Here is a 24413-nt window from a genome sequence, read left to right as displayed (position 1 = left end):
GAGCTAAGATGAAGAAGAAGGGGAGAGTAAGGTGCAGAAAAGGGGGGGGCACAAAACCTGTTTGTATCATTGAAAGCTCTGTTATTGTGTTTTTCTTCTAAGACAAAAGATGTTAATGTATGAGTTGTTTCCCCCCCTAAACTAAAACCTCAGTATTCAGGTTAAATTGCCATGTTGACACTTTGCAGTAAATAAATGGGTTTGGGGTTGCAATTTGGACCCTTGGTCCTAGAATTACAAGTGACCGCCAGATGACAGATGAGTTCTCCTGGAGAAAATTATGGCTTTGGAGGGTGGACTGTATGGCATTAAATCCCTTTCCTCACCATACCTCAGCATCTCCAGACTCTACCCCCAAATCTCTAGAAATTTCCCAACCCAGACTTAGCAACCTTAGGCTAGCAACACTACCTTGCCCCACACCCCCAAAAGCGAGTACATCATGGAGAGCAGTTCTATCTCAGTGCTATCTCACTAGTTTTCTTTTAACATTCTGAAAGTGCTAACTTCCTACATGCCAATCCTTAGTCACTTAAGAAGAAAGCCCCAAAGTGGAAAGCCTAGAGTTGACTTGCAGCATCCAAAGGAAATCCAAAGCAAAACTAAAATAAGATCTGTCTCCTAATGCGGAAAAAGTCAGTGAAAACACACACACACAAAACAACATTCTCCAAAAATGATGTGGTACAACTTGGGGTGTGTCTGCAACAACACCGATGCTCAACTTTGGGCTTGGTATATAGTACTGCGGAATACGGTTCTTCAGTGTGGCTCAGCAGCCCCCATGTTCAAAAACTTGACGTCCAACTCAATGCAACAATGAGAACCATCAGTAGATTTATTAAACCCACTCCAACCTCTTAACTACCTACATTTTGCCATATTGCTCTCCCGCATCTCCATAGGCAAGGTGCTTTTCTTCGTGAATATAGAAAGATCATGGGAAACAGAGAGCAGTCCATGCATAAAGACATGGCTAATGAAGGCCTATCCAGACTGTAGTCCTGACACCCAACAAGAAGATATGCACAAATCCTGCAATCACAGAATTTCAATCTAGGGAATTAATGGTTGCAAAAATGGATGAAATCTGTTCTACCCAATATCCATAACCTGATAAACTCAAAGAAAAGGCCCATAGGGTTTGACTTGACATGTGAAATATGGAAGAGGGCTAATAGAATATGAACAGGCTTTGGAAGTTCTGTAGACCTATTGTTTAAATGGGGCAACCTACCAGGTCCTGAATTAGATTGTGGTGCAACCCATCAAACTATTTTCCATCTGTCACAGGAATGTGACATTGTGCTTTCCAGGGAGATGTGATGGAGCTCTTTGTGCTCTCCCCAGCTGCTACTGAGTGGGCTGAAATCTTAGATATTAGTAGTTAGTGGGTTTGCCCAGTGCACTTGCATAAACATTTTATCTACTTGGCTCCATATTTTATATTATTATAAGTTTCCTCTGTGCAATTCTACTATAGGATAAATAAATCAATCTCTGCAATACCAAACATTATTCATAACCTTTTTTACTGTTTGTACACACTATGTGCAGATCCTTGATCCACATGTAAACATACAGCTAATAAAAGGAATGGTGTATCACTATTAAATATAACAATATACATTATGGGGCATGCACTGTACCTACGAATATGATAGGACATGAAGGCATTCTTAGAAGTCACATGTACTGTTACAGGTTCTGTATATAAAACAGAAAGCTGTACACTATGTAGCTGAACATGATCCCATAAAGGAGGGGAAAGGACTGCCAGTTGGTTGCTAAAGCCACTGAAAACGCAAAAATACAAGCTAGCAGTAAGAGGATACAATTCAAACACAGGGCTCTTGATTAATTTGGCCTCCTTGGTATCAGAAAAACATCAGGTGACATCTAGCACAGTTCAGTCCAGAAAAGTCAAAAGGAAGCTCAGCCTCCCTGTTCCTCCACGGATCTTGCCCCATTAACTAGCTGACTCTCACTAAAGCTATCACACTGAGTACGGCAGTGATATAAAATTGTCCAGTATCCCTCCTATTAGAGCAAATAAGAAAGCTACGCTCCCACTTGACTCTTTCACAAGACTGAGCAGGAGGAATTCCCTTCCGAATAGGAGAAACACAAAAATAATAGTCCTGTTCACAAGTTACAGTAAACATATGGATAATCTGCGTGCCGTGCAGACTTGGTTTTTCTTTATACATGTATTCAGTAATTCTTTTTCCCCTTATTTTATTATTTATTATAATTTACATTAATGAAAACATACAACATAAAAAAACCAATATAGATTCATTTTCTTATCCACTTCCTTTCACCACCCCCTTATTGCCTCTCTCTGCCTGGCTCCTGGTTATCTTAGGTACCCTATTCCAGATGCCAGGTTTCTAAGGTGGTCTGAGTTCCTAGGTTCCTCACCCACTTGATCATGCAGTTCTTGACAGCTTCTGTTTCTGTCTCATCTCGCAGGAGTATATTATATATTTGGCTCTGTAGGTGAGGTTTTTCCTGCATAATGATTTCCTCAAACTCCATTAATGTTGCTTTAACACCTTTTAATCTTCCAAATTCGGCTCTAAAACTCCAAGTCAGTCTGTTATATTCCATCCACTGTATTGAAATTCCTTCTTTACTCAAAGTTTGAAGACCTCTAAGGTTACTTGTTTTAGTTATGATATCCTTATACCTCAAACATGTGATCCTTGCTTGCTGTTGTGTAGTAAAATAAGCCTCAATCGATGATTTCATTAGAGAGGATGCTGGAGAAAGCCTGCCCTTATATCTTTGCCAAACACTCAAAACACCAGCAATCCATAGGCTGTCCTTTACCTCTTAAAAATTATTTGGCTTGAAGATGGCCAGAGAGTTTCATGTAAACCTGTTCCTAGTCCTGCTCTCTCTAGTGCTAGTTATCTGGACATTGGGTTGGTCATCCAGTCTGCTAGTGCAACCATAGCTGCAGCGTGTGCATATAATTTTAAGTTTGGTACAGCTAGTATTCAGTCATTCTCATGTCACATCCAATGCATATATTGCTGAACATGTAATTTAAACACCACATTATTTCAGGTTCTGCTCCCAGATTTTATTAGTAAAGTGAATCCAAGCTGGCTCTTTTTTTCCAAAGAGATATACACACATACCTGCAAGATTTCCTAGAACACATGAATAGGGACGTTGGGGGGAGGGGTATAGAAGAATCTGGTCAAGGGCTAGGTGCTGCTTGGGAAGCACAAGGGACCTGTCTTCCTCTGAGAGAGTGCTAGGTGGTGGGAAGTGCTCTCAAAAAGCATCTGCCCCATAAAAAGGAGAGTGGGATGGAGGCAGGTTTGGGTTTACTGTAAGCTAATGATGCAGATGTATGCATTATGGATGCCAGCCTCCAAGTGGGACTTGGGGATCCCCTGGAATTACAGCTCATCTCCAGGCAAAAAAGATCCGTTCCTCTGGAGAAAACGGGCCCTTAGAAGGTGGGCTGAATGGCATTATACCCCAATGAAGTCCTTCCCTTCCTCAAATCCCACCCTCTGCAGGCTCCCCGCTCCCCAAAATACCTGGGTTTTCCCCAACCCAGAGCTGTCAGTCCTAGTATGCATGAATCTCTATTGGGGGAAGTTTAGTAAAGCGAGTGGATGAGTCATGTGCTTTCAGACTCCCCAGATTGTTTTTATGTTCTTAACTAAAGCATTGTAGACATCCTTGAGAAAGTGGAGAAGGCATCTGAGCGTCAATGCTTCCTTTGATGCTTTTTCAGGATCATCACGTGCAGAATTTAAAATTGTGCAGTTACAAATCTGCCCCCCCTACATACACATAAAACGATGTCACTGATATATGAACAAATTTCCGTCCTAGCCCCTTAGAGCTGAAAGTATTATTATCTGTTTTCATGCATCAAACTACAAAATGTGTGATAATTACAATTCCACATCAGAGCCTGCTAATATATGCTCCACATATCACTGCTGTTCGTTCACACTTGATTCTCAGACACTTTCAGTGCTCTCTAGATCATAGAACAACAGATTGCAATTTACATTTATCTGCAAATGATCATTTTGTAGATATATTTTTTTAAAAATCATAGAATGCACTCCACAAAAGTCAAAAAGAGATAGCATCGGTATTTTCATCCAAGCGAGTAACAAGTCATGACTCTGAAATAGCAGGTAGCAAGCAAGCTCTGAGCTTTGCTTCTTTCCAAGCACACTGGTATTCAGAAATCCAGTGATGGGTTGTGCCTTTCTGACTGTTGTGGAACAGCCCCACACATGCTTCTCTGTTACTCACTTCTCTCTTTATATTTTGGTCATAAGCAAAAGGTTTCATTTGTTCTTCTCCAGGGCCTGTCACTGCACTCAGAGGCTTCTGATCTCTTTGGGCACGTCTCACAATCTGGCCGCTCACTGAATTTTCTCGGGCTGCATGCAGCCAGATTGGTTTGCCATTAATAACAAGAGGGTCATTTTCTTTCTGACTGGGGCCATGCTCCAGAGTTGGCATCTTCCCTTGGGTTTGCAGACTCTTTAGCTCTGGGCAACTGTTCCCCCTCTGCATTGGTCTTGGGGAAGGGAGCCTGGGGAAACTGATGACGTCTTTCTTCTCTGTGTTTTTTTCTTGAGGCCTGGATAAACTGGTTCCATGGCAACGGTGCCGTGAGTAATCAAAACCAACACTCTCCTTGTGGTCAGGACATCTCCTCCAGTAGAAGGTCTTCTGTGCATCTGTATACAGCTCTTCCAGTGGATCTGTTCTAGAATGAGAGTAAGTTTTGACATGATCAAGAACATTTCTTTGCAACGATATCACACCAAGAAGGGTGTTGGTTACTTTATATCTGGGGGCTGCTTTTGGTGTCTCAGACAGGTTTGAGCCTCTGTGGCCACTGGGCAACACTTCTGCTTTGTTCACATCTTGGGTTTTTTGCTGACTTCCTGGTGATACCGGATAGGTGGGTTTTGCCAGCTGGCAAATGGACTGGAGGTATTCTTCACCCAAGGAACAGTCTGGGCTCACATAAACATTTTCAAAGGTTTTTGTGTTGCTCGTTGTGTCTTCTAGAGTATCTTCTCGGGCTTCACTTATGGTCGGGAGAGACTTTGCTATGTTTAGTCTTATCCGGGGAGCCATCGCTGTAGAGAAAATACAGGCTACAATTACCCAGTGCAACTGATAAAGATTTTGATGGAGCATATTCTAAGCACTGTAGCTGAATAAATCTAAAATGTTTTCTGTTGAAGAAGTGGGCATGGCTGTATGTGAAACTCTCAAAACATACGTTACTGTATTTTTAAAAAATGAATATTAAATCTCAAACCTTATTATATTCAAAACTTACCACAGGAGCAAAGCTTCTATTTTCTATAGATACCTCTATCTTATGCCATACCTAAAAGGGCTCTGATCTGATTCCCCAATAGACCATGTGTTTCAGAGCACTGCTGAATCTGATGGTGTACACAGTTAACATTGGCTGGATTTGAAAAACTGACAGAACTTTAAAAAATGGCCAAACTAACTAGTTTGGTCAACAGGAACACACATGAATTTCAAGAACAATGGCATTATTATACAGACTTTCTTGATAAACAGAGCTAAATAACAGCGTCGGGGCATCAGAAAATCTGATTGTTAAACAATTGTCATATCTACTTTGTTATATTGCATTATACTAATACTAATACTAATACTAATACTAATACTAATACTAATACTAATACTAATACTAATACTAATACTAATACTAATACTAATACTAATACTAATACTAATACTAACAATAAAAGGGGGATATCCCAGAATTGGACTATTTGTCCATGTAGTTGTTCACCTACCTCACAGGATGCCTGTTGTGAGGGGACAATGAGAAGGCAATTGTAAGCCATTTTGAAAGAGGGGCATAAAAACCAACTCTTCTTCTAGCAGCCTGAGACTGGAGCCGAGTATGTCAGATGGCAGACTTTGCTCCTGGAGGCTCCCTATCCTCCAGATCACCTGTTAAGACTGTCCAATAAAAGTGGCTTTTTTTTTACAAAGGTTACTTGGTTTTAGTATTATTAGCAAAGTGTTTAAAAATAAAAATCAGTTGTCAAGTTATATAAATGTCCCACATAACTAAATCATTTTTGTTCTGAGTGCATTATTGTAGATGATTTGTGAAATGTCAACTGGTATCTACAGTAAAGGCAGAGGTAGCTATATTATACAGTTATACACACACACACACACACACACACACACACACAGTTATATACAGCTATATATTGTACAATTTGTTTATGTTGGAAATACATTATTTTGGTTATCTCTTTTCAGTCAGGCATGAAAGAAGCTGCAGCTAGAACATATGAAAATGAAACTCCTTTTGTAAAAGGCTGTGTTTACTGCATCTCTTACACTCATATTATTTTATCTCATCCAATGTAATGAAAGGTCATCTACAATATATTTGTTGCGCCTTCAAGGAAAAAGAAAAAAAACAGCCGCCTGCTTGAAAACAGAGAGTAGTTGTCAAGCAGCTCAGAACTTCCTGACCTGCAGCATGGTACCCTACCCATTTTATTTTTTATTTTTGTGTTTATTTTAGTGATTATTTTGGAACATCTATCAGCTGCATTTTATGTTGCAGAACTCAAGCTGTATTATTAGAATGTAAATAAAGCAAAAGATCACAATTTCAAATCTCACTAGGAATGCCAATAAACAAAAAACTAAATTGGTCAAATACATTCCTAAATAAGCTGCCTCCTGAAAATCGAAAGTAGTAGAAGAATTGTTTTTTATACCCCACTTTTCACTACCCAAAGGGGTCTTAAATCAGCTTACAATTGCCTTCTCTTCCTCTTTTATTATAATTATAATATAATGATTATTTATTACATTTCTTACCCACCAGTCCTGACACGCTGGCTTGAGGCGAGTTACAATGTAAAAATAAACTCCACAAGAATAAAACCCATTAAAACAACGACGAATAAAAAACCCCAACATGGCGGAAAAACAATCCTACCTCATAACGGAATGCCTGCCACTGGGCAGCAGAGGGCTATGTTAACAATCATCATCAAGGTGGTCGAAAAATTGCATGATATACTTCCTGAGGGAGGCCCAATCAGATCTTCCTCCTACACTGGCCTGAACCAAAGGCCTGGCGGAAGAGCTCCATCTTGCAGGCCCTGTGGAAAGTCAGAAGCTCCCGCAGGGCCCACATCTCTCCCAGGAGCTCGTTCCACCAGGTAGGCCCTGGCCCTGGTCGAGGCCAAGCACACTTCCCTGGGGCTGGGAATGACCAACAAGTTGGTACCCACAGAGGGCAAAGCCCTGCTGGGGGCATAGGACAACAAACGAGCCCTCAGATACATGGGACCCAGACCATGAAGGGCCTTAAAGATCAAAACCAAAACCTTGAACCGGATCTGGGCTGCAACTGGCAACCTCAGCACAAACTGGATATGGGCCCTCCAAAATGTTCCTGTGAGGACCCTAGCAGCCGCATTCTGCACCATCTGCAATTTCCGGGTCAGGGACAAGGGCAGGCCCACAAAAAGTGAGTTACAGACATCTATTTTGGAAGTGACCCTCAAATGGATCACCATGGCCAGGTGTTCAGAGGTCAGATAGGGCGCTAGTAGCCTCGCATGACACAGGTGGAAAAATACATGGCGAGCTACCTTCTTGACGCCTCCATGGTCAGTGAGGCATCCAAGCTCATTCCCAAATTCCTGGCCTGGGGTGCAATGATTAGTTGCGTCCCAGCTGGAATGGGGAAATGCACTTCCTGTTCTGCCCCCTTCCTACCCAGGACCTCTGTCTTGGAGGGGTTGAGTTTCAGACTACTCTGCTTAAGCCATCCAGCCATGGCTTCCAAACATCTGGCAAATGGTTCCAGGGGGGAGTCAGGAGCCATCCATGGGGAGATAGAACTGGATGTCATCAGCATATTGATGATAGCCTAGCCCAAAACTCTGGGCCAGCTGTGCCAGCAGGCACAAAGATGTTGCAAAGAGTGGGGGAGAGCACTGCCCCCTGAGGAACTCCATAAGGACAGCTCATTCCCCACTGCCACCCTCTGGGTCTGGTTCTGGAGAAAGGAGTGTAGCCAATCAAGGACTGTGCCCTGTATCCCCATCCTGGTGAAATGGTGAACCAGTAACTTGTGACTGACCACATCAAAAGTGGCTGACAGATCTAACGTAATTAGTATGGCCAACCCACCCCGATCCAGCTGGTTTCAGAGTTCATCCATCAAGGTGACCAGTGTCATCTCCACATGTGGCCATGATGGAAGCTAGACTGGTATGGATTAAGAGCTGAAGTTTCTCCCAAGAATGCTAGGAGCTGGTCTGCAGCAGCCCTTTCAGCCACCTACCCAGAAATGCAAGATGCGAGACTGGGTGGTAGCTGACTGGGTTCTGCAGGTCCAGTGATGGTTTCTTGAGAAGAGGGCGAACCACCACCTCCTTCAGGAGCTCAGGGAACTCTCTGGTAGACAGAGAAAAGTGAACAATATCCCTGAGCTGACCTCCCAGCAACTTGTCCACTTCAGTTAACGAGTGCCACCTGAAGCCATCAAACATGACCTCCAAAGTTGGCCAACAGGGCTCCAGGTCACTTACTGTATCAACTGTGGCGGGAAGCTCATGGCAGAGTGAAAAGACTTTATCCACAAAATAGCTCGCTAATGCCTCACAGCTCAAGTCCAATTTACTAACATTTTGGCACCCCTCTTTGAGGGAAGTCAAAGATCGAACTACCCTAAACAACTGTGCTGGGCGAGAGCTGGCAGACACCATTTCTGTGGCAAAAAAATCCTCTTTTGCCACTTTTAGTGCTATCTCATAAACCCTCAAGTGTGTGATAAGATGTTCTTGTTGCTTCATCCCGAGTTTTCTGCCACACTCGCTCCAGTTGTCTCACTTCCCTCTCCCTCTCCCAAAGCTTCCCGGTATACCAAGGGGACTGCTTGAGGCAAGGACAGAGAGGATATCTAGGAGTGAACTTGTCGATGGCCTTCAGAGAGGACTGCCAGTCCTCTGCCAGCACCGCCAGTGAGTCTCCAGGAGGCAATGGGTCCTGCAGAGCATTCTGGAAACCAGTTGGATCCATTAGTCTCTGTGGGTGGGCTAAAATGCACCCCTTGCCCAAATAGGGAAGAGGCAGTTTCTTGAGCCGAGCCTACAGGGTATAGTGGTCTGACCACAAAACAGCTGATGATCCAGAACCACCTGGACGACACCAAGTCCAAGCCATATTCTGGAGATGATGCATCCGTGTGAACATTGAAGTCCCCCAGGACTATCAGCATGGGGCACTGCAATGCCCAAGTGACCTCCAGTAGGTTAGGCAGGGCTTCTGGCAGGACATTGGGTGGATGGTACACCAGCCAGATGGTCAGGCCCTCGGCCGAGTCCCATCTGATGCTGGCACCCTCCACTCCACCAATTTGCGTCAGCAGGGGAGTCCTATAAGAATAATCCCCCCGGCCCACAATAGCCACCCCCCCACAGATCTGAGGTTGGTGCAGCACTGAGAACCCAGGCAGGGCCAGTTCTTTCAAGGTGACTGTTTTGCTTTCCCGCATCCAGGTCTTGGTCATGCAAGCAAGGTCCACCCCTAACTGCACTAAGAAGTATTGCAGAGTCAGGGCCTTAATGTTTAGAAGAAGAAGAAGAAGAAGAAGAAGAAGAAGAAGAAGAAGAAGAAGAAGAAGAAGAAGAAGAAGAAGAAGAAGAAGAAGAGTTGGTTCTTATATGCCGCTTTTCCCTACCCAAAGGAGTCTCAAAGCGGCTTACAGTTGCCTTCCCTTTCCTCTCCCCACAACAGACACCCTGTGGGGTGGGTGAGGCTGAGAGAGTCCTGATATCACTGCTCCATCAGAACAGTTTTATCAGTGTCATGTCGAGCCCAAGGTCACGCAGCTGGTTGCATGTGGGGGAGCGCAGAATCGAACCTGGCATGCCAGATTAGAAGTCCTCACTCCTAACCACTACACCAAACTGGCTCTCATTGACCTTGCATTGTTTATTGGCCACAATGGACACCTTGTGAGGTAGGTGTGGCTGAGAGAGCTCTGACAGAACTGATCTGTGAAAACAAGCTCTGTGACTAGTCTAAGTTCACCCATTTGGCTGCATTTGGAGGAGTGGGGAACCAAACCAAGTCTCCAGTTTAGAGGCCATCATCACTCTTAATAATTGCACTAAGTGAGGGGAGGTTGTTCCATAATCTTGGAGTGGCCATTAAAAAGGACCTCTCGTGTGTGCCTGCATATTTTCCTCTTGTCCATGTGTGTGAAAAAGATGTTCAGTTTCTTTTTTGCTTTCCTTTTTAAAGCTTCGTTCATGTTCAGTATATCCATTAGTATCTGTGCTTCTTTTCATTAGCATCAATGGGAAACGAATTCTAGGCACATAAAAGCAAAGATCCCAGTCTTATAGGGATATAAATGTAAAATATATGGAAACAAAATATAAAGCATCACTCCATTGTATTGCCCCATTTTTAAAAGTTATCCAGATATATATTTGTTATCAGTTTCATTTTCCCATTAGTGTTACTAATGTCTGCCTTCCCTGCATGTATCTCTGTTGCTTTCTGTCTCCCCTGCAATCCCTTTTCTCTTAGATCATGACCCACCCACCACATCTTCAGTTATTTAAAATATTTTTATGCTGATTTTCTTCTGAAAAGGACTGAAAAGATCTTACAAAAATGTAAAGACTACAGTGCAAATTTAGCCAGCAGACTAAAACTAGCCAACTGACTGTTTAACTTCCCTCAAAAGCCCTTTGTGAGCATTCTTTTGAGGGCAGCTACAGAAAAACTCCCAAGATCATTCAGAGGCAGTTTTAACAGACTTTCAGGTCAGCATAGACAAAACCCCTTGCTGGAGTGAGCAAAACTCATGCAATTGAAGATGTTTTCTTTGAAATATGTTTATTCCTAGTGGTTGTGGGAGAAACTCATTTATTTTCAAGGTCATACTGCTGCAGACCTGCCACACAGGATCCCCCCCTTATCTCCTCTTATTTGCTGCCTTTCCTACTGCAACAGAGGATGATTAACTGTGGCAAGTCTAACCCAGTGGGTGCATGACCAAGCTAGCCATATCTATTCAAGAACAGGAAAGAAGATGGCAAATGAAAAAGAAGCTCCATTGCAGCGTTCTTCAGCCTTTTTCAGAGTTTGAGGAACACCAGAAGTGGTGACATGCCCCTTCAGAGAAGTGGGCACAGAAGTAAAATGTGGGATCCAGGCAATCAATCAACTGATCATTTAACATTTCCATTATGCAGAAAGAAATTAGGCCTGCAGAGCAACAGGGGAAGTAGGCTCCAGTAATGTGTAGTGAAGTCAGCAATCATCTGAACATCTGGGAAAGGCCGTGTGACCCCTGGGAAACTCTTGCATAACCAGTTGGGAATCCCTGCTCTGTTGAGATGACATGAAACTTTGATCAGGTTCTTAAAGTGACCTACTTATTAGGAAAACTATAACTTGCACCTGAATATTGTAAATGTAAATGACCTGCATGGAGTTTATCCTCTGGTTTTGGGGGTTGTGAAGTCAAACATATATCATTAGTACAAGGAATAATAAAAATTTGTTACCTAGGTCCATGGGCTGCCACCTCACCTTTATTTAGAGATGCCAAAATGTATTCATACTTGGAACAGTCCAGCTGCCTTCCTTTTAGTTGCCAATGTGGGCATCAAGTGCCACCTTAGGAATATTGTTCGACAAGTACAATAGATTTTTTTTGGCTTTTTTCCCCCTGACTGAGAGCAGTACCACCATTTCTTTGAGGCTGTGCAAAAATGGACATGCCCAAATTGATCAGGATCTGAACAGCAGATGCTGAGTGACTACCCCTAGATGCACTCAAGTGCAAAAACTAAACAAATGTTGCTTCTTTTTAACAATATCCATTTAAGCTGGAGGCAGCAGTGGTAGTAACAGGTACAGCAGGGGAGTCAAGGCAGCAGTTGGATATGTTGGAGCTGTTTAGATGCAAACAATGTGATAATCATTTGGCTGCCATGATCGCAGTCCATGAACAAGGGTCCAAGCTGAGCCAGGCTGACTGAGCAGCCTTGATTTAAACTGCCTCTAACTTGTGAAACCAGGGTGTAAACTGCACTGAGCTTTTATTCCAATCCCAGGTCGATTCAGTCCCTGCCGTCTACACAGAATGCGATTTCCGTTTTGATTTGGGGTGATTTAAATTTTCCTTCTGCAGCAAGAAGGACTGATCCGGAGTGACCCTACCTTTATTGTGCGATATCTTAGAGTGCTTTTAATGCTCAATATTTCAAGATTCGGATTGAGAAAGCAGGCTGTTTTGAACCTCCGTGGTAGAGACGCCCTGATTGGCCAAAGATGGCCATGTGACAAGCTTGCCTTAATGGAGAAGTCCTAATTCTCTCAACTTCTGTCAGTCTTGGATTTTTTTCTCCCTCCTCTGCCTTCTTCGATCCTCTCTCTCCCCCCCCCCTCCAAGAAAAGAAAGAGGTTCCCTGCTTGGCTCCTCTTCTCCCCTTCATGAAAAGAAAGAAAGAGGCTTGGCTCCCACCCCCTTCTGAACTACCCTAATCATGTGCAGAACACTTTCCTGTTTCAAATGGGGGGGGGGGAGAGGAAGACCCGAGTTCAAATCGATCTGATTTCAACAGGATTGACAAAGGAATAAACAAAGTAAGTGCAGACTCTGCCCAGGATTTGGCTTGTGGATAGTGTGTTGGATCCAGCAGTCAGAATGCTATTTTCAGTGCCTTCATCCTTTTCCCTGGCTGATATCCCAGCCTGCATGGGGGCAAGGGTAACAATACATGAAACACAAATGGGGCTGTTTTTGCCTGCCCAAGTTGTGAGAAGGCTGGACAGGTAACTGAAGCCCAAAAAGACATTTTGCGTAAATGGTTGGCTGTAAAATAAGATGCTCAGAGCCCTGTATGATCGGAAGAAGGCTGCAGATTACCCGCCTTTCACTTCCCCGGCACATCCCCCACCTCTAGAAAACAGAAAAGGGGTTGTGTTTTGCCTATCTGATCCCAAAAAGACTGTGGACACTTTAAAGAAGATTTTATTTCACTTTTGCAATGTAGGTTTGTGGTTGTACTGTAACATGGACCACACCATCAAAAAAATTACTCACAGCTGGAAATGGAGAGGGGAGGGCAGGTCAAAGCTGCTGAGATTATCATATGTTTCCCCTTCTGTACAGCCTTATCCCTGATTGCTCACTGGTTGCTCACTGATGGGATGTGCGATTTAGGGATGTAAATCCAGTTTTGGTAATTCCCAAAATCGCGAGTTAAAAATGGCCAAATCATACCCTGGCTACTGGACAGCCCCGGGAAGCAGGTGACGTCATGTAGAGGGGGCTCTAAAAGCCACCAACATTCAAAGGCTGTCCAGGAACATATTCCTCACATGGAAATGGACCATTTTTTCAAAAGCTTGAAACCTCAAATTTTTGAGAGGGTTTCAAGCCATGTCCAATACCCTTTTCATTGCTACATGATTACTATGAGGTAGGGAGATAGTTTAGAAGCAGTAATTGGCATAACCATGATTTGTTTAGCTCAGGCAAGCCCGATCTCATCAGATCTCAGAAGCTAAACAGGGTTGGCTCTGGTTAGTATTTGGATTGGAGACCTCCTAGGAATACCAGGGATGGGCAATAGCAAACCACTTCTGAATGTCTCTTGCCTTGAAGAACCGCATAGGGTTGCCATAACTCAACTGTGGTGACAGGAATAAAATAAATAAAATAAAGGCATGATCACTAACTAGTACCTATTATACAGCTAACATCTTACATATGTATGTTGAAATTGCCCTGGCTACCTATGTGCTACTAGGCTCAGTCCACAATGCTACTACCTTTAAAGCCTTAAAGTCAGGACAAAAGGAACTTCTTCTTCCATATGTTCCTGCCCACCTATTAAGATTGTTTGCTGAAGCACTGCTGAAGCTCCACCTTTGTCCAAGATGGAGTGCATGGGAACAAGGAGTAGGGCCTTTCAGTCATAGCACCTTAAACCCTGGAATGGCTTTCATCTCAATGCTTACCCACCTGGCATCAGGCAAAACTTTATTTATTCTCTCAGACTTTTGAGTAATGTCGCTCCCCACCCCCAAAACTCTTTTTATATTTGATCTCGTTTTTAATCTCTAAATTATAACTGCTGGTATGACATCTGATGTATGTCATTGTTTCTTGCTGTTTAAGCATCTTTAAATAGGACAGCCTCTTGTGGCGCAGAGTGATAAGGCAGCGATATGCTGTCTGAAGCTGTCTGCCCATGAGGTTGGGAGTTCAATCCCAGCAGCCGGCTCAAGGTTGACTCAGCCTTCCATCCTTCCGAGGTCGGTAAAATGAGTACCCAGCTTGCTGGGGGGTAAACGGTAATGACTGGGGAAGGCACTGGCAAACCACCCCGTATTGAGTCTGCCATGAAAACGCTGGAGGGCGTCACCCCAAGGGTCAGACATGACTCAGTGCTTGCACAGGGGATACCTTTACCTTTACCTTTAAATAGGACAGGGTCCTATTAAATAAAAGAGTAAGGCCACCTGGGGAGGAGTTAGGGCGGGCCCTGTCCAGGATAAAAACGCGAAGCGGCTCCTGATTGGGCCCTCCGAGGGTCCATCCAGGGCCAAGCAGCCAATGGGGAGGTGCGCAAAGTACCTTCCTATTGGCCCCTCACCAGGACAGACCAAAATTCCATTCACCCAGCCCAGTCTGGCTGCCAGTCTGCTCCTGACCATCAAAGGGAGAGGAGGTCAGTAGGGCTGCCAAGGGGGGTGAGAACAGAGGCTTGGACAGGCCGTGCCAGCCCTTTTCGCCCCAAGGTTGTCCTAACTGTCATGTCCAACTGCAAATTGCCTCAGAACCCTGACAGAGCTGGCTGGAGGCTGCAGAGTGCTCCCTCTCCCTCCCTTCAGGCCTGCTGGGAAGGAGCCTCTGACAGGCCCTGACTGAGGGGAGGGAGGCCTTTCCAAGAGCAACGCAGGGGAGCCTGAGGGCCTTCCTTTTGAGGGGGGGGGCTTTCCCCTTCTGCCAAAGAGTTGCCTGACAGGGAGGCCACAGAAAAGCCCCTTCTCACTTAAAATACTGCTCTGCCCGGAGGTTAGACACAGCCAAGCCATGTGTCTTTCTTCTTTGCAACTCTCTGCAGATTTGAGGCCACTGCACAGTGTTATTCTGTAGAGGAAAGTGGCTCTTTTGTCTCCTGTTTCATCTGCACAACAACCCTGTGCAGTAGGCCTCAAGTCTTTCAATTCAACAACAACCTGTGTGGGAAGCCTTAAATGTTTCTTCTCTACCACAACCGTGTCCAAAGTAGCCCTTTCTGCCTGGGGAGCTGATCTTTATACTCTGCAGGTGAGCTGTAATTCCAGGAGCTCTCCAGGCCACACCTGTAGGTTGGCTAACCCTGGGTTGGAAATATTCTTGGAGATTTGGAGGTGGGACTTCAAAATCGTACAATGCTTCAGAGTCCAGCCTTCAAATGAGCCATTTTTGCCTGCAGTTGGGAGGGAGTGGTGCAGGAGTGTCCCTCCTGGCCTATGGGTTATGCCCAGCCCTTATCAGCAACTGTTTGTATTCTGGGGCGCAGACAGGCAGACCAGCATCAGTCCTGTGAGTCTGGAAAGTGCAGGAAGATCTAAATAAATATTTACAGTCTGAAACTAAATAGAGAACAAGTAAATGTCTGGAGACACATCGTAACTGAAATAGTAACTAGCAAATAACCTTGGCCTGGCAAATAAAAAAACAGTATTAAAAACCTCACTAAGGTCAAGACTGCTGTGCACAGGGAGTCTTCCTCTTAGGGTTGCCAGCTTCCCTGTGAGGCTCGCTACCCCACCTCCCTCATGGGGAGTCTGCTATGGGGAGAGAAGGGGAAGACGATTGGAAAATGCTTTGAGACACCTGAGGCCTGCTGGGTCACTGCGGCCCATTCCCAGTTCTCTCAGATCTCTCACAATCCTACATACCTCACAGGTTGACTATTGTGGAGAGACAAATGGAAAAGGTGTTTGTAAACCACTTTGAGACTCCTTTGGGTAGTAAGCAATAGGGTACAAAAATCCGTTCTTCTAAGGAGCAACCATGAAAGAAGCATGTGGGCACATAACATTTTACCAACAGTGAAAATATGGGAGACAGAAGGAACAGGGTGGACACCTGTGTACTGTGACTACCCTTTGTGTAATAGGGCAGAGGGGCATTTTGGTGAATGTGGCCTAATTCACACAAGAAGGGAAATGACGCAGAACTGGGGGGGATTTGGTTGCCATGTAATCTTCCCCTAAGAAGAGTCTCCAGTCTGATTTTCCCTTCACATATCTGATGACATGGCTCTGGAAAGCTAGAGTTGCCTCAACCTGTGTCATTTGTAACACTGCGAAACTAACATTCCTGAGCACTATGGGGTGTGATTCAGCTCATGAGTATGACATGGAGGGAGGAGGGACTTCAGCCTTCCTTCCTGAGCTGTTTTCCCAAACTGAAACAACTGCTGGGGGGAGGGGGACTGTTTGCTCTTCTGTGGGACTCCACTTAAACTGACCGAAAGCCTGAGCACTCCATGGTAGGGCAAATAGCACCCTCCCTCCAGCTATTTCAATTTGACAAAATGGTGAAGGAAGGCAAGCAGAAGCTCATATTTTTTACTGCATTTGCAAGCCGAATCCAGCGCTGTAGTATTTTAGGAACAAAATGTCAAATAAAATACAAGTTGTTTTGGGCAACACAAATCCTGACTTGTGTCCCGTGTATCATCTTGTTGAGCCTCTAGGTTTATTCCTTGGGACTGGAACTGAGCTTTCCAGGCATATGAGAAGGGGGCGGGTATTAAAAGATCGTTCTTCATTGGGAGAATTCAGGGCTAGGAATCAGAGCAGGAATAGTCCAACCACAGAAGGATTTACACTACAAATGACAACTAGATTAATCCTTTGAGGGTTAAGATACTAAACTACAAGCAGTTAAACGAATCCTTAGTAGCATTGTCACACTTCCTCACAAATTCCCAAGATTCTCTGAGGAAACCATTGCTGATTCAAAGGAGCCTAAACTATAGTACATAAGGGAACACTATTCTCACCCAGATTTAAGATATATTTTACAGCCTACTACACCCTTCTTTTAAGTCTACAGCTGAGTATGGAAATAGGATTTTTTCCAACTCACAAAGCACTTTTTTTCCTATTGCCACTTTGGTCAAATTGTTACTATTTAGGTACTTTGTTTTAAGAAACTATCAAAGGCCATGCCTTACATGGTATTGAGCTTTAAGGTGAGCTGCATGGTGGGTGAGAGGAAATTTAATTTTAAGGGGATTTTTAAAGCCCTGTTACTTCTTCAGAGTCACTCTGCCACCGTCAGAAAGAAAGGCAATTAAATACTGGAGGATATAAAAACAAAACAAAAAAACCCTACTCTGTTCAAATGCAGCTGGTTCAAATGTATTTAACAGAGTTACCCTGACCTAAATGTAACCCACCCCTTTCACCCCAGTCCTAAATAGATAACATAGCCTCACAAAGAATACCTGGTCTCTTAGGATGGAGGAACTCTCACACGTCCTCATGTACACGCAGTAGATATCATGTTGCTGTTTGGCATAACCTTCATATAGTCTTTGGTTCCCTGCCCCTCTGGCCACAAGAAGAGGAAGCACTTAAGCATCAGTGGGCTTTCCATGCCTGTCCCCTTAGTATATTTTCCTCTTGAGATCCAAGTTTTGCTCTCTGTCATCTATCCTACACAAGTTTCACTGCTGCTAACCACAATTATCCACTGGTATTACCCTACTGTTTTCCTTACCTGAGGGTGAGGCTTGATTGCTTTGAAACCTCTGGCACCTCTCCTGTGCTGTCTTCTTGCCTTGATTTTTAGCACTAAATCTGAACCAAAGCTGCACATCAGGGTAGCCGCTTCCAGTCAGCTGATTCAGCTGCTTTTGGGTTGTTGTTGCTAAATATAGACTCGTGTGTGCCGTTCTGTTTCCCTAGAATCCGAGCTTGATAAGTGCCTCAGGTTACTGGAAAGGCCGATAGCAGGGAGTTGGGGAGACAGTTCTAAGATGATGATCCCCAGGGCAAATAAATCATTCTTCTTTGGTGCAGTAAAAGCATTCAGTTATGCTCTCTGCCTTGAATTATTCAAGATGCTCAGTGTACTAGGGAGAGGGCTTTGTGTTTGCATCCGTGGGAAGTGATTAGCAGCACATTAAACCAAATTCCAAGCTGTTCTCGGTTGTTGTGGGGGAAATGGCATTAAAAACACACACACACACACACATACACATGGATTCTACAGCTCTGTTCAATGTATCTTTACTCAGATTTGGCAATATAGACCAGAGGTTTCTTTTGTCCAGGAGGCTGAAAAATCACCTCCGTATTTCCCAGTTTGTACACTGTTATAGAATTTTAGTCAGGATTGTCGAGCAACAGAGGATTCGGTTTGTGTCCTGATTCAGTCCCAGCATCTGTTTCCAATTTTAAGACTCACCTCTGTAACACAGATACTAAAAACAGATCAAAGAGCCAGTGACCACCTGAAAAGAATATTTCTCTCAATGCTGACCATGTACAAAGCATCCCCAGACACCAGGAATGTGTGCAGAGCCTTCCAGATCAGAGAGAGGTGTCTCTAGATAGGCTTGGATTCTTTTTCTAGAAATGAAGCCCGGGTGCTTCATGGGTAAAATATGGATGGGAAATTCCTGCAGAAGGAAACCATTATGCCTTTCCTAGCAAATAAGGACTGGGCAGTGCTCAGCTGAAATATATAAATACATCTTTTTATTGGAACTTATTGTAACTTCTGGAGCCTCAAATATTTCTGAAAAGCACTCAAATATTCACAAAAAGTGAAGGCACTTTTTCTGAGAAATAGAAATCGGCATAATTATTTACATTTAAGATGGATGATTATTCAACTAAAAGTATGATAAGAACTATTGGTTCAAGTGGAAAAAAGTAAATAATGTATGACGAGGAGGAGAATGTAGCATTTCCCCCATATTGCTTGGCTGGTTTAATTATTGATCTGCTAAAAGCACTTCTAAATCTTAGTGCCTACATTTATATTTCGAAAGAACCTCTTCTGGATCTATTTCTCTATCTTGTACATAATTATCTTATACATAATTAGTCATTCACCCTTCTGACAACATGCTGAACAATCGACAGCCTCCAGCATGAGCCCTGCCTGCCAGGAGCCTTCCAAGCGTTCAGGATGCCTCTGTCACGGACCAAGCAAATAGTGCCGTTGCGGAGCCCTTCCTAGATAACAGTGACTACTGACACCTGGCATTTCACCAGAAAGTTAGGTTTATTGAAGGTAGGACACACAGACGAACAGCCAGGGCAATATGTAGCACAGGCTGCTCTTAAATGGGACCCAGGTTTTATAGGCACACTAGGGGCAAAGCCCGTTGTCTCCAAGAATACAACGGACGCTAGAGCTTGGCAGTGGGAAGAGGAAGGGGAGGAGTCTGTAAGGGCATGGGGTTGTCATGTGTGTTGTGTGGGAGGTTGTGGTGGCATGGTGGCAAATGAGGGTATGGGTGTGGAGATATGGGTGTCAAGAACCTGTGGTGTGGAATGTTCATTGAGTGTGGAAGAGGACTGACCTTTGGGAATTTTGGCGTAGTGGTTACAGATGAGCTTTCCAGAGCCACGTCCTCAGATATGTGAAGGGAAAATCAGACTGGAGACTCTTCTTAGGGGAAGATTACATGGTAACCAATTCCTCCCAGTTCTGCGTCATTTCCCTTCTTGTTTGAATTAGGCCACATTCACAGAAATGCCCCTCTGTCCTAATACACATGGGGTAGTCACAGTACACAGGTGTCCACCCTGTTCCTTCTGTCTCCCATGTTTTCACTCTTGGTAAAATGTTATGTGCCCACATGCTTCTTTCCTGGTTGCTCCTTAGAAGAATGGATTTTTGTACCCTATTGCTTACTACCCAAAGGAGTCTCAAAAAGGGTTTAAAAAACACCTTTTCCATTCGTCTCTCCACAATAGTCAACCTGTGAGGTATGTGGGGTTGTGAGAGATCTGAGAGAACAGGGAATGGGCCGCAGTGACCCAGCAGGCCTCAGGTGTCTCAAAGCATTTTCCAATCATCTTCCCCTTCTCTCCCCATAGCAGACTCCCCATGAAGGAGGTGGGGTAGCGAGCCTCACAGGGAAGCTGGCAACCCTAAGAGGAAGGCTGTCTGTGCACAGCAGTCTTGACCTTAGTAAGGTTTTTTATACTGTTTTATTTAATTTACCAGGCCAAGGTTATTTGCCAGGCCAATAAGTCATTTCAGTTACTATATGTCTCCAGACATTTACTTGTTCTCTATTTATAGTTTCAGACTGTAAATATTTATTTAGATCTTCCTGCACTTTCCAGACTCACAGGACTGATGCTGGTCTGCCTGTCTGCGCCCCAGAATACAAACAGTTGCTGGTAAGGGCTGGCCATAATCCATAGGCCAGGAGGGACAATCCTACACCACTCCCTACCAACTGCAGGCAAAAATGGCTCATTTGAAGGCTGGACTCTAAGGTATTGTACGATTTTGAAGTCCCACCTCCAAACCTCCAGGAATATTTCCAACCCAGGGGTAGCCAACCTACAGGTGTGGCCTGGAGGGCTCCTGGAATTACAGCTCACCTGCAGAGTATAAAGATAGGCTCCCCAGGCAGAAAGGGCTACTTTGGACAGGGTTGTGGTAGAGAAACATTTAAGGCATCCCACACAGGTTGTTGTTGAATTGAAAGACTTGAGGCCTACTGCACAGGGTTGTTGTGCAGATGAAACAGGAGACAAAAGAGCCACTTTCCTCTACAGAATAACACTGTGCAGTGGCCTCAAATCTGCAGAGAGTTGCAAAGAAGAAAGAAACATGGCTTGGCTGTGTCTAAGCCCTGGCCAGAGCAGTATTTTAAGTGAGAAGGGGCTTTTCTGTGGCTTCCCTGTCAGCCAACAGTTTGACAGAAGGGGAAAGTCCCCCCACCCTCAAAAGGAATGCCCTCAGTCTCCCCTGCGTTGCTCTTGGAAAGGCCTCCTTCCCTCAGTCAGGGCTTGTCAGAGGCTCCTTCCCAGCAGGCCTGAAGGGGGGGGAGGGGGAGCACTCTTCAGCCTCCTGCCAGCTCTGTCAGGGTTCTGAGGCAATTTGCAGTTGGACATGACAGGACAGCCTTGGGGCAAAAAGGGCTGGCACAGCCTCTGTTCTCATCCCCCTTGGCAGCCCTGCTGACCTCCTCTCCCTACAGTGGTCAAGAGCAGACTGGCAGGCAGACTGGGCTGGGTGAATGGAATTTTGGTCTGTCCTGGTGAGGGGCCAATAGGAAGGTGCTTCGCACGCCTCCCCATTGGCTGCTTGGCCCTGGATGGACACTTGGAGGGCCCAATCAGGAGCCGCTTTGCGGCTCCTGATTGGGCCCTCTGAGTTTTTATCCTGGACAGGGCCCGCCCTAACTCCTCCCCAGGTGGCCTTACCCTTTTATTTAACCGCAGGAGCGGTCAAAGATGAGTAGAACCTTCCCTCCCTCCCCAGGAGAGCCAGAAGACCTTTCCCAAGGGGAAGTGTGGGAACCCAGCCGGGCGCTCAATGCTGGAGCTGGGCAGGGTGGGCTGCCTGCTCATGTTTTTAACACTTCAAAGCGGAGCACCGGATCCCACCACTTGGAGAGAGGGATCTCACCACTTGGAGAGAGGGAGAAAAGGGCAGAGGAAGGAAAGAAGGAAGCAGCGATCATCCTGACTCATGTTTTTAACACCTCTAAGTGGAGCCCACCTGGAGAGAGGGAGAAAGGGGAGGAGAAGAGAAGCAGGAAGCAGCGATCAGGGTGACCTAGAGAGATTAGAGAGGGGATCTGAAAAGGAATGGGGTGGAATGGAATGAGCACCTGACATCCAGGAGAAGTTCCCCACCCCCGTGGAACACAGGGAGAAAGCTCCCTATGCTCCGTGGTGGTGGTGCTGGGGCCAGGGAGACAGGCAGCGTCTCTCCAAAATGAGGCTGGCCAGCAACTCTCCCAATGGGTAGAGACTGGTTGGTTCTTTCAGCCCCCACCCCACCCTGGGGTGCAGAGACAAGCCTTCCTTCACTCTGCAGGGCAGTGCCAGGGGAAGGAGCCAGCCAGCACCCGGGTAGAGACACTGGCTGGTTCTCCCAGCCGTTACCCCACCCCAGGGTGCAGAGACAAGCCTTCCTTCACCCTGCAGGAGCAGGGCTGCGTGATGGGGAAAGCTGCTTGGCTCTTCAATTCCACCTCCCTAGGGTGCAGAGAGAAGCCTCTCTGCAGCCTGCAGGGTGACACCAGGGCCAAGGAGCCGGCCACCGCCTCTCCCAGTGGTAAGAGGCCCTTTAATTCCCCCCTCTTACTTCAGAGAGATGCCTCTCTGTGCTCACTCCCTTTATATCTTTCCCACCAAGCCCCTACCTAGTGCCTGGTGCAGTCCTGAATGCACCTGGCTTTAATTCTAGTTATAGTATAAAAGAGGATTTTATTTACCTTTTTCTTCTTGTATTTCTCCAGGTGGTTGTCAAAAAAAGTAAAGAGAGCCTTTTGAAGGATTCTCTGTCTTCTCTTTATGTAGTGTCTGAAGATTCTCTTATGTGAAGAAAGCATCATTATTTATACTTGGGTTGGGAATGCATGGGGATAGAAGGGAAGGCAGTTAGCAGTATGAGCATACCTGTGCAAACAAGCATATAACTAGTTAACAGACTGGGGACACTGTAGGGATTCTTTAAGTTGTAAGTTTCCTGAGATGTGCTTCAGAGCCCAGGTTACCAGACCAAATGGCAAATGAGTACAAGAATTCACTTGTTAAAGTGACTTATGTTTCTGATACCCCCCCCCCATGTTCTTACTATTTTCGGAAGCTTTCAGGGCAGTGGATGGTGGGAAGGTCATTTCACCATCCTAATTGCATCTGTTCTCACAACCACAAAAGGATGACTTATCCTTGAAGAAACCTGTTGACAAACTAAAGTGCTGTTACTATAAAGCACTTTAGATACCAATGACTGAGAAAAAAGTCATTGTTATATATTGTTCCCTGAATGATTCCTCTTACCCCATATCTTAATGGATATACATAACCTCATTTGATATCGTTATGTACGTAAGTGCTATCAAGTTGCAACCAACTTATGGGGAGTTCAGCAAGGGGCTGTTGATGCAAGTGAGAAGCAGAGTTGGTTTGCTCTTGCTTTCCTCTGCAGTCTTTGTCGGTGGTCTCCCATTCAAGTACCGACCCTGCTTAACTTCTGAGCTCTGATGAGATCAGGGTCTGCCATGTTGCCTTCCTTCCCCTGATATATTACACAAAGGCTTTTCTGTTTATGTGTGTCAAAAAACTTGTCAGAGCTCAGAAGGCCTTACTGGGATTAAGTATGCTAGGGTCCAGGAGAGTTTCAAAGTTTTACTCTCTGTGCAAGGATTTATTATTTTATTTTACAAGATTTATACCTTGCCTGTCAGGAAAAAGTGTTTAAGACCCAGAAGACTCACCCCACAGACATCAGCTTCAGGAGGAAGCTTTAAGTAGAAGTTTTTATTGGAGACTCAGGACAAAGATCAGGACATTGCATGAGCTCTCAGACAGGAATCTTGACAGGGACATTGGGTAAGAGGGTTGCAAAGCATATATACCTGGGCTAGGCGAGGGGGCATTGGGGCTGCATTTGGTGGGAACATTAATTCACAGAGAAAGAACAATACAGTCTCTTTTGACCTACAGAGTGCCAAAACAGCCAAGGCAGTCATCTGAGCAGCCAGTGAGAACACCCTTGAAATAAGAAAGTGAGATACAGGCAAAGATGGGAAATGCAGGCAGAGATGGGAGGTGGGAGGGGCGCTCTTGAGCAGGCCTGGGAAGGTGCCATAACTCAGCGGGAGATCTGGGAGCACAAGGCAATCAAGCAAATTTTAAAAGGGGGTAAGAACTATGGGTCAGGAACTGAGAACTATGGGTCAGGAACTAGAGGTTCATGAAGCTCTGCTCCTCCCAGGGCCCCCTCCTACCCGCCTTTGGAATTGAGAGACTTTGGACCTGGTTTGGAAAGGTACACCTTGTGAAACGTTTTACCTGTACCAGGGCGCAAACGTCCTCTACATCCACCCATTCATTATTAGAGCCAGGGAACCCCTTCCAAGCTACCAGATACTGCAGGCATTTCCTATGGGTCTATGCCAGATGTTTTTAGGTATCTTGTAATTTGACTATTGGTCTAGTACCGTAATAATAAAGACTTCACTTGACTTGACATTTCCTATGGATCCAGGAATCGAGTACCTTTGAGAGTTCATAGTGCATTTCATCCCCCACCGTAACAGGTGGTAGAGGAGGAACCATGGGATGCCACTTATCCGGTG

At 45.0% G+C, this 24413-nt stretch overlaps 1 protein-coding gene across 2 annotated transcripts; it reads right to left on the bottom strand.

Annotated features, from left to right (window-relative positions):
* Nucleotides 1-1513: 1513 nt before the first annotated feature.
* LOC143832363 (uncharacterized) lies at nt 1514-22644 on the bottom strand. 2 transcript variants are annotated; one of them, XM_077326663.1, is made up of 2 exons: nt 22545-22644; nt 1514-5138 (listed from the first exon to the last, which is right to left on the bottom strand). In XM_077326663.1, exon 2 carries the CDS (start codon nt 5134-5136, stop codon nt 4156-4158), a length of 981 nt encoding a protein of 326 aa, XP_077182778.1. In that variant the 5' UTR covers nt 5137-5138; nt 22545-22644; the 3' UTR covers nt 1514-4155. The 2 variants fall into 2 exon arrangements, with proteins under 2 accessions (XP_077182778.1, XP_077182777.1); XM_077326662.1 differs by lacking the exon at nt 22545-22644 and adding an exon at nt 17846-18215.
* Nucleotides 22645-24413: the final 1769 nt, after the last annotated feature.

Source organism: Paroedura picta, chromosome 3 (assembly GCF_049243985.1).
Source record: "Paroedura picta isolate Pp20150507F chromosome 3, Ppicta_v3.0, whole genome shotgun sequence".
Lineage (NCBI taxonomy): Eukaryota > Metazoa > Chordata > Lepidosauria > Squamata > Gekkonidae > Paroedura > Paroedura picta.
The sequence above is the reverse complement of the archived record's forward strand: the minus strand, read 5'-3'. Positions and strand labels throughout refer to the sequence as shown.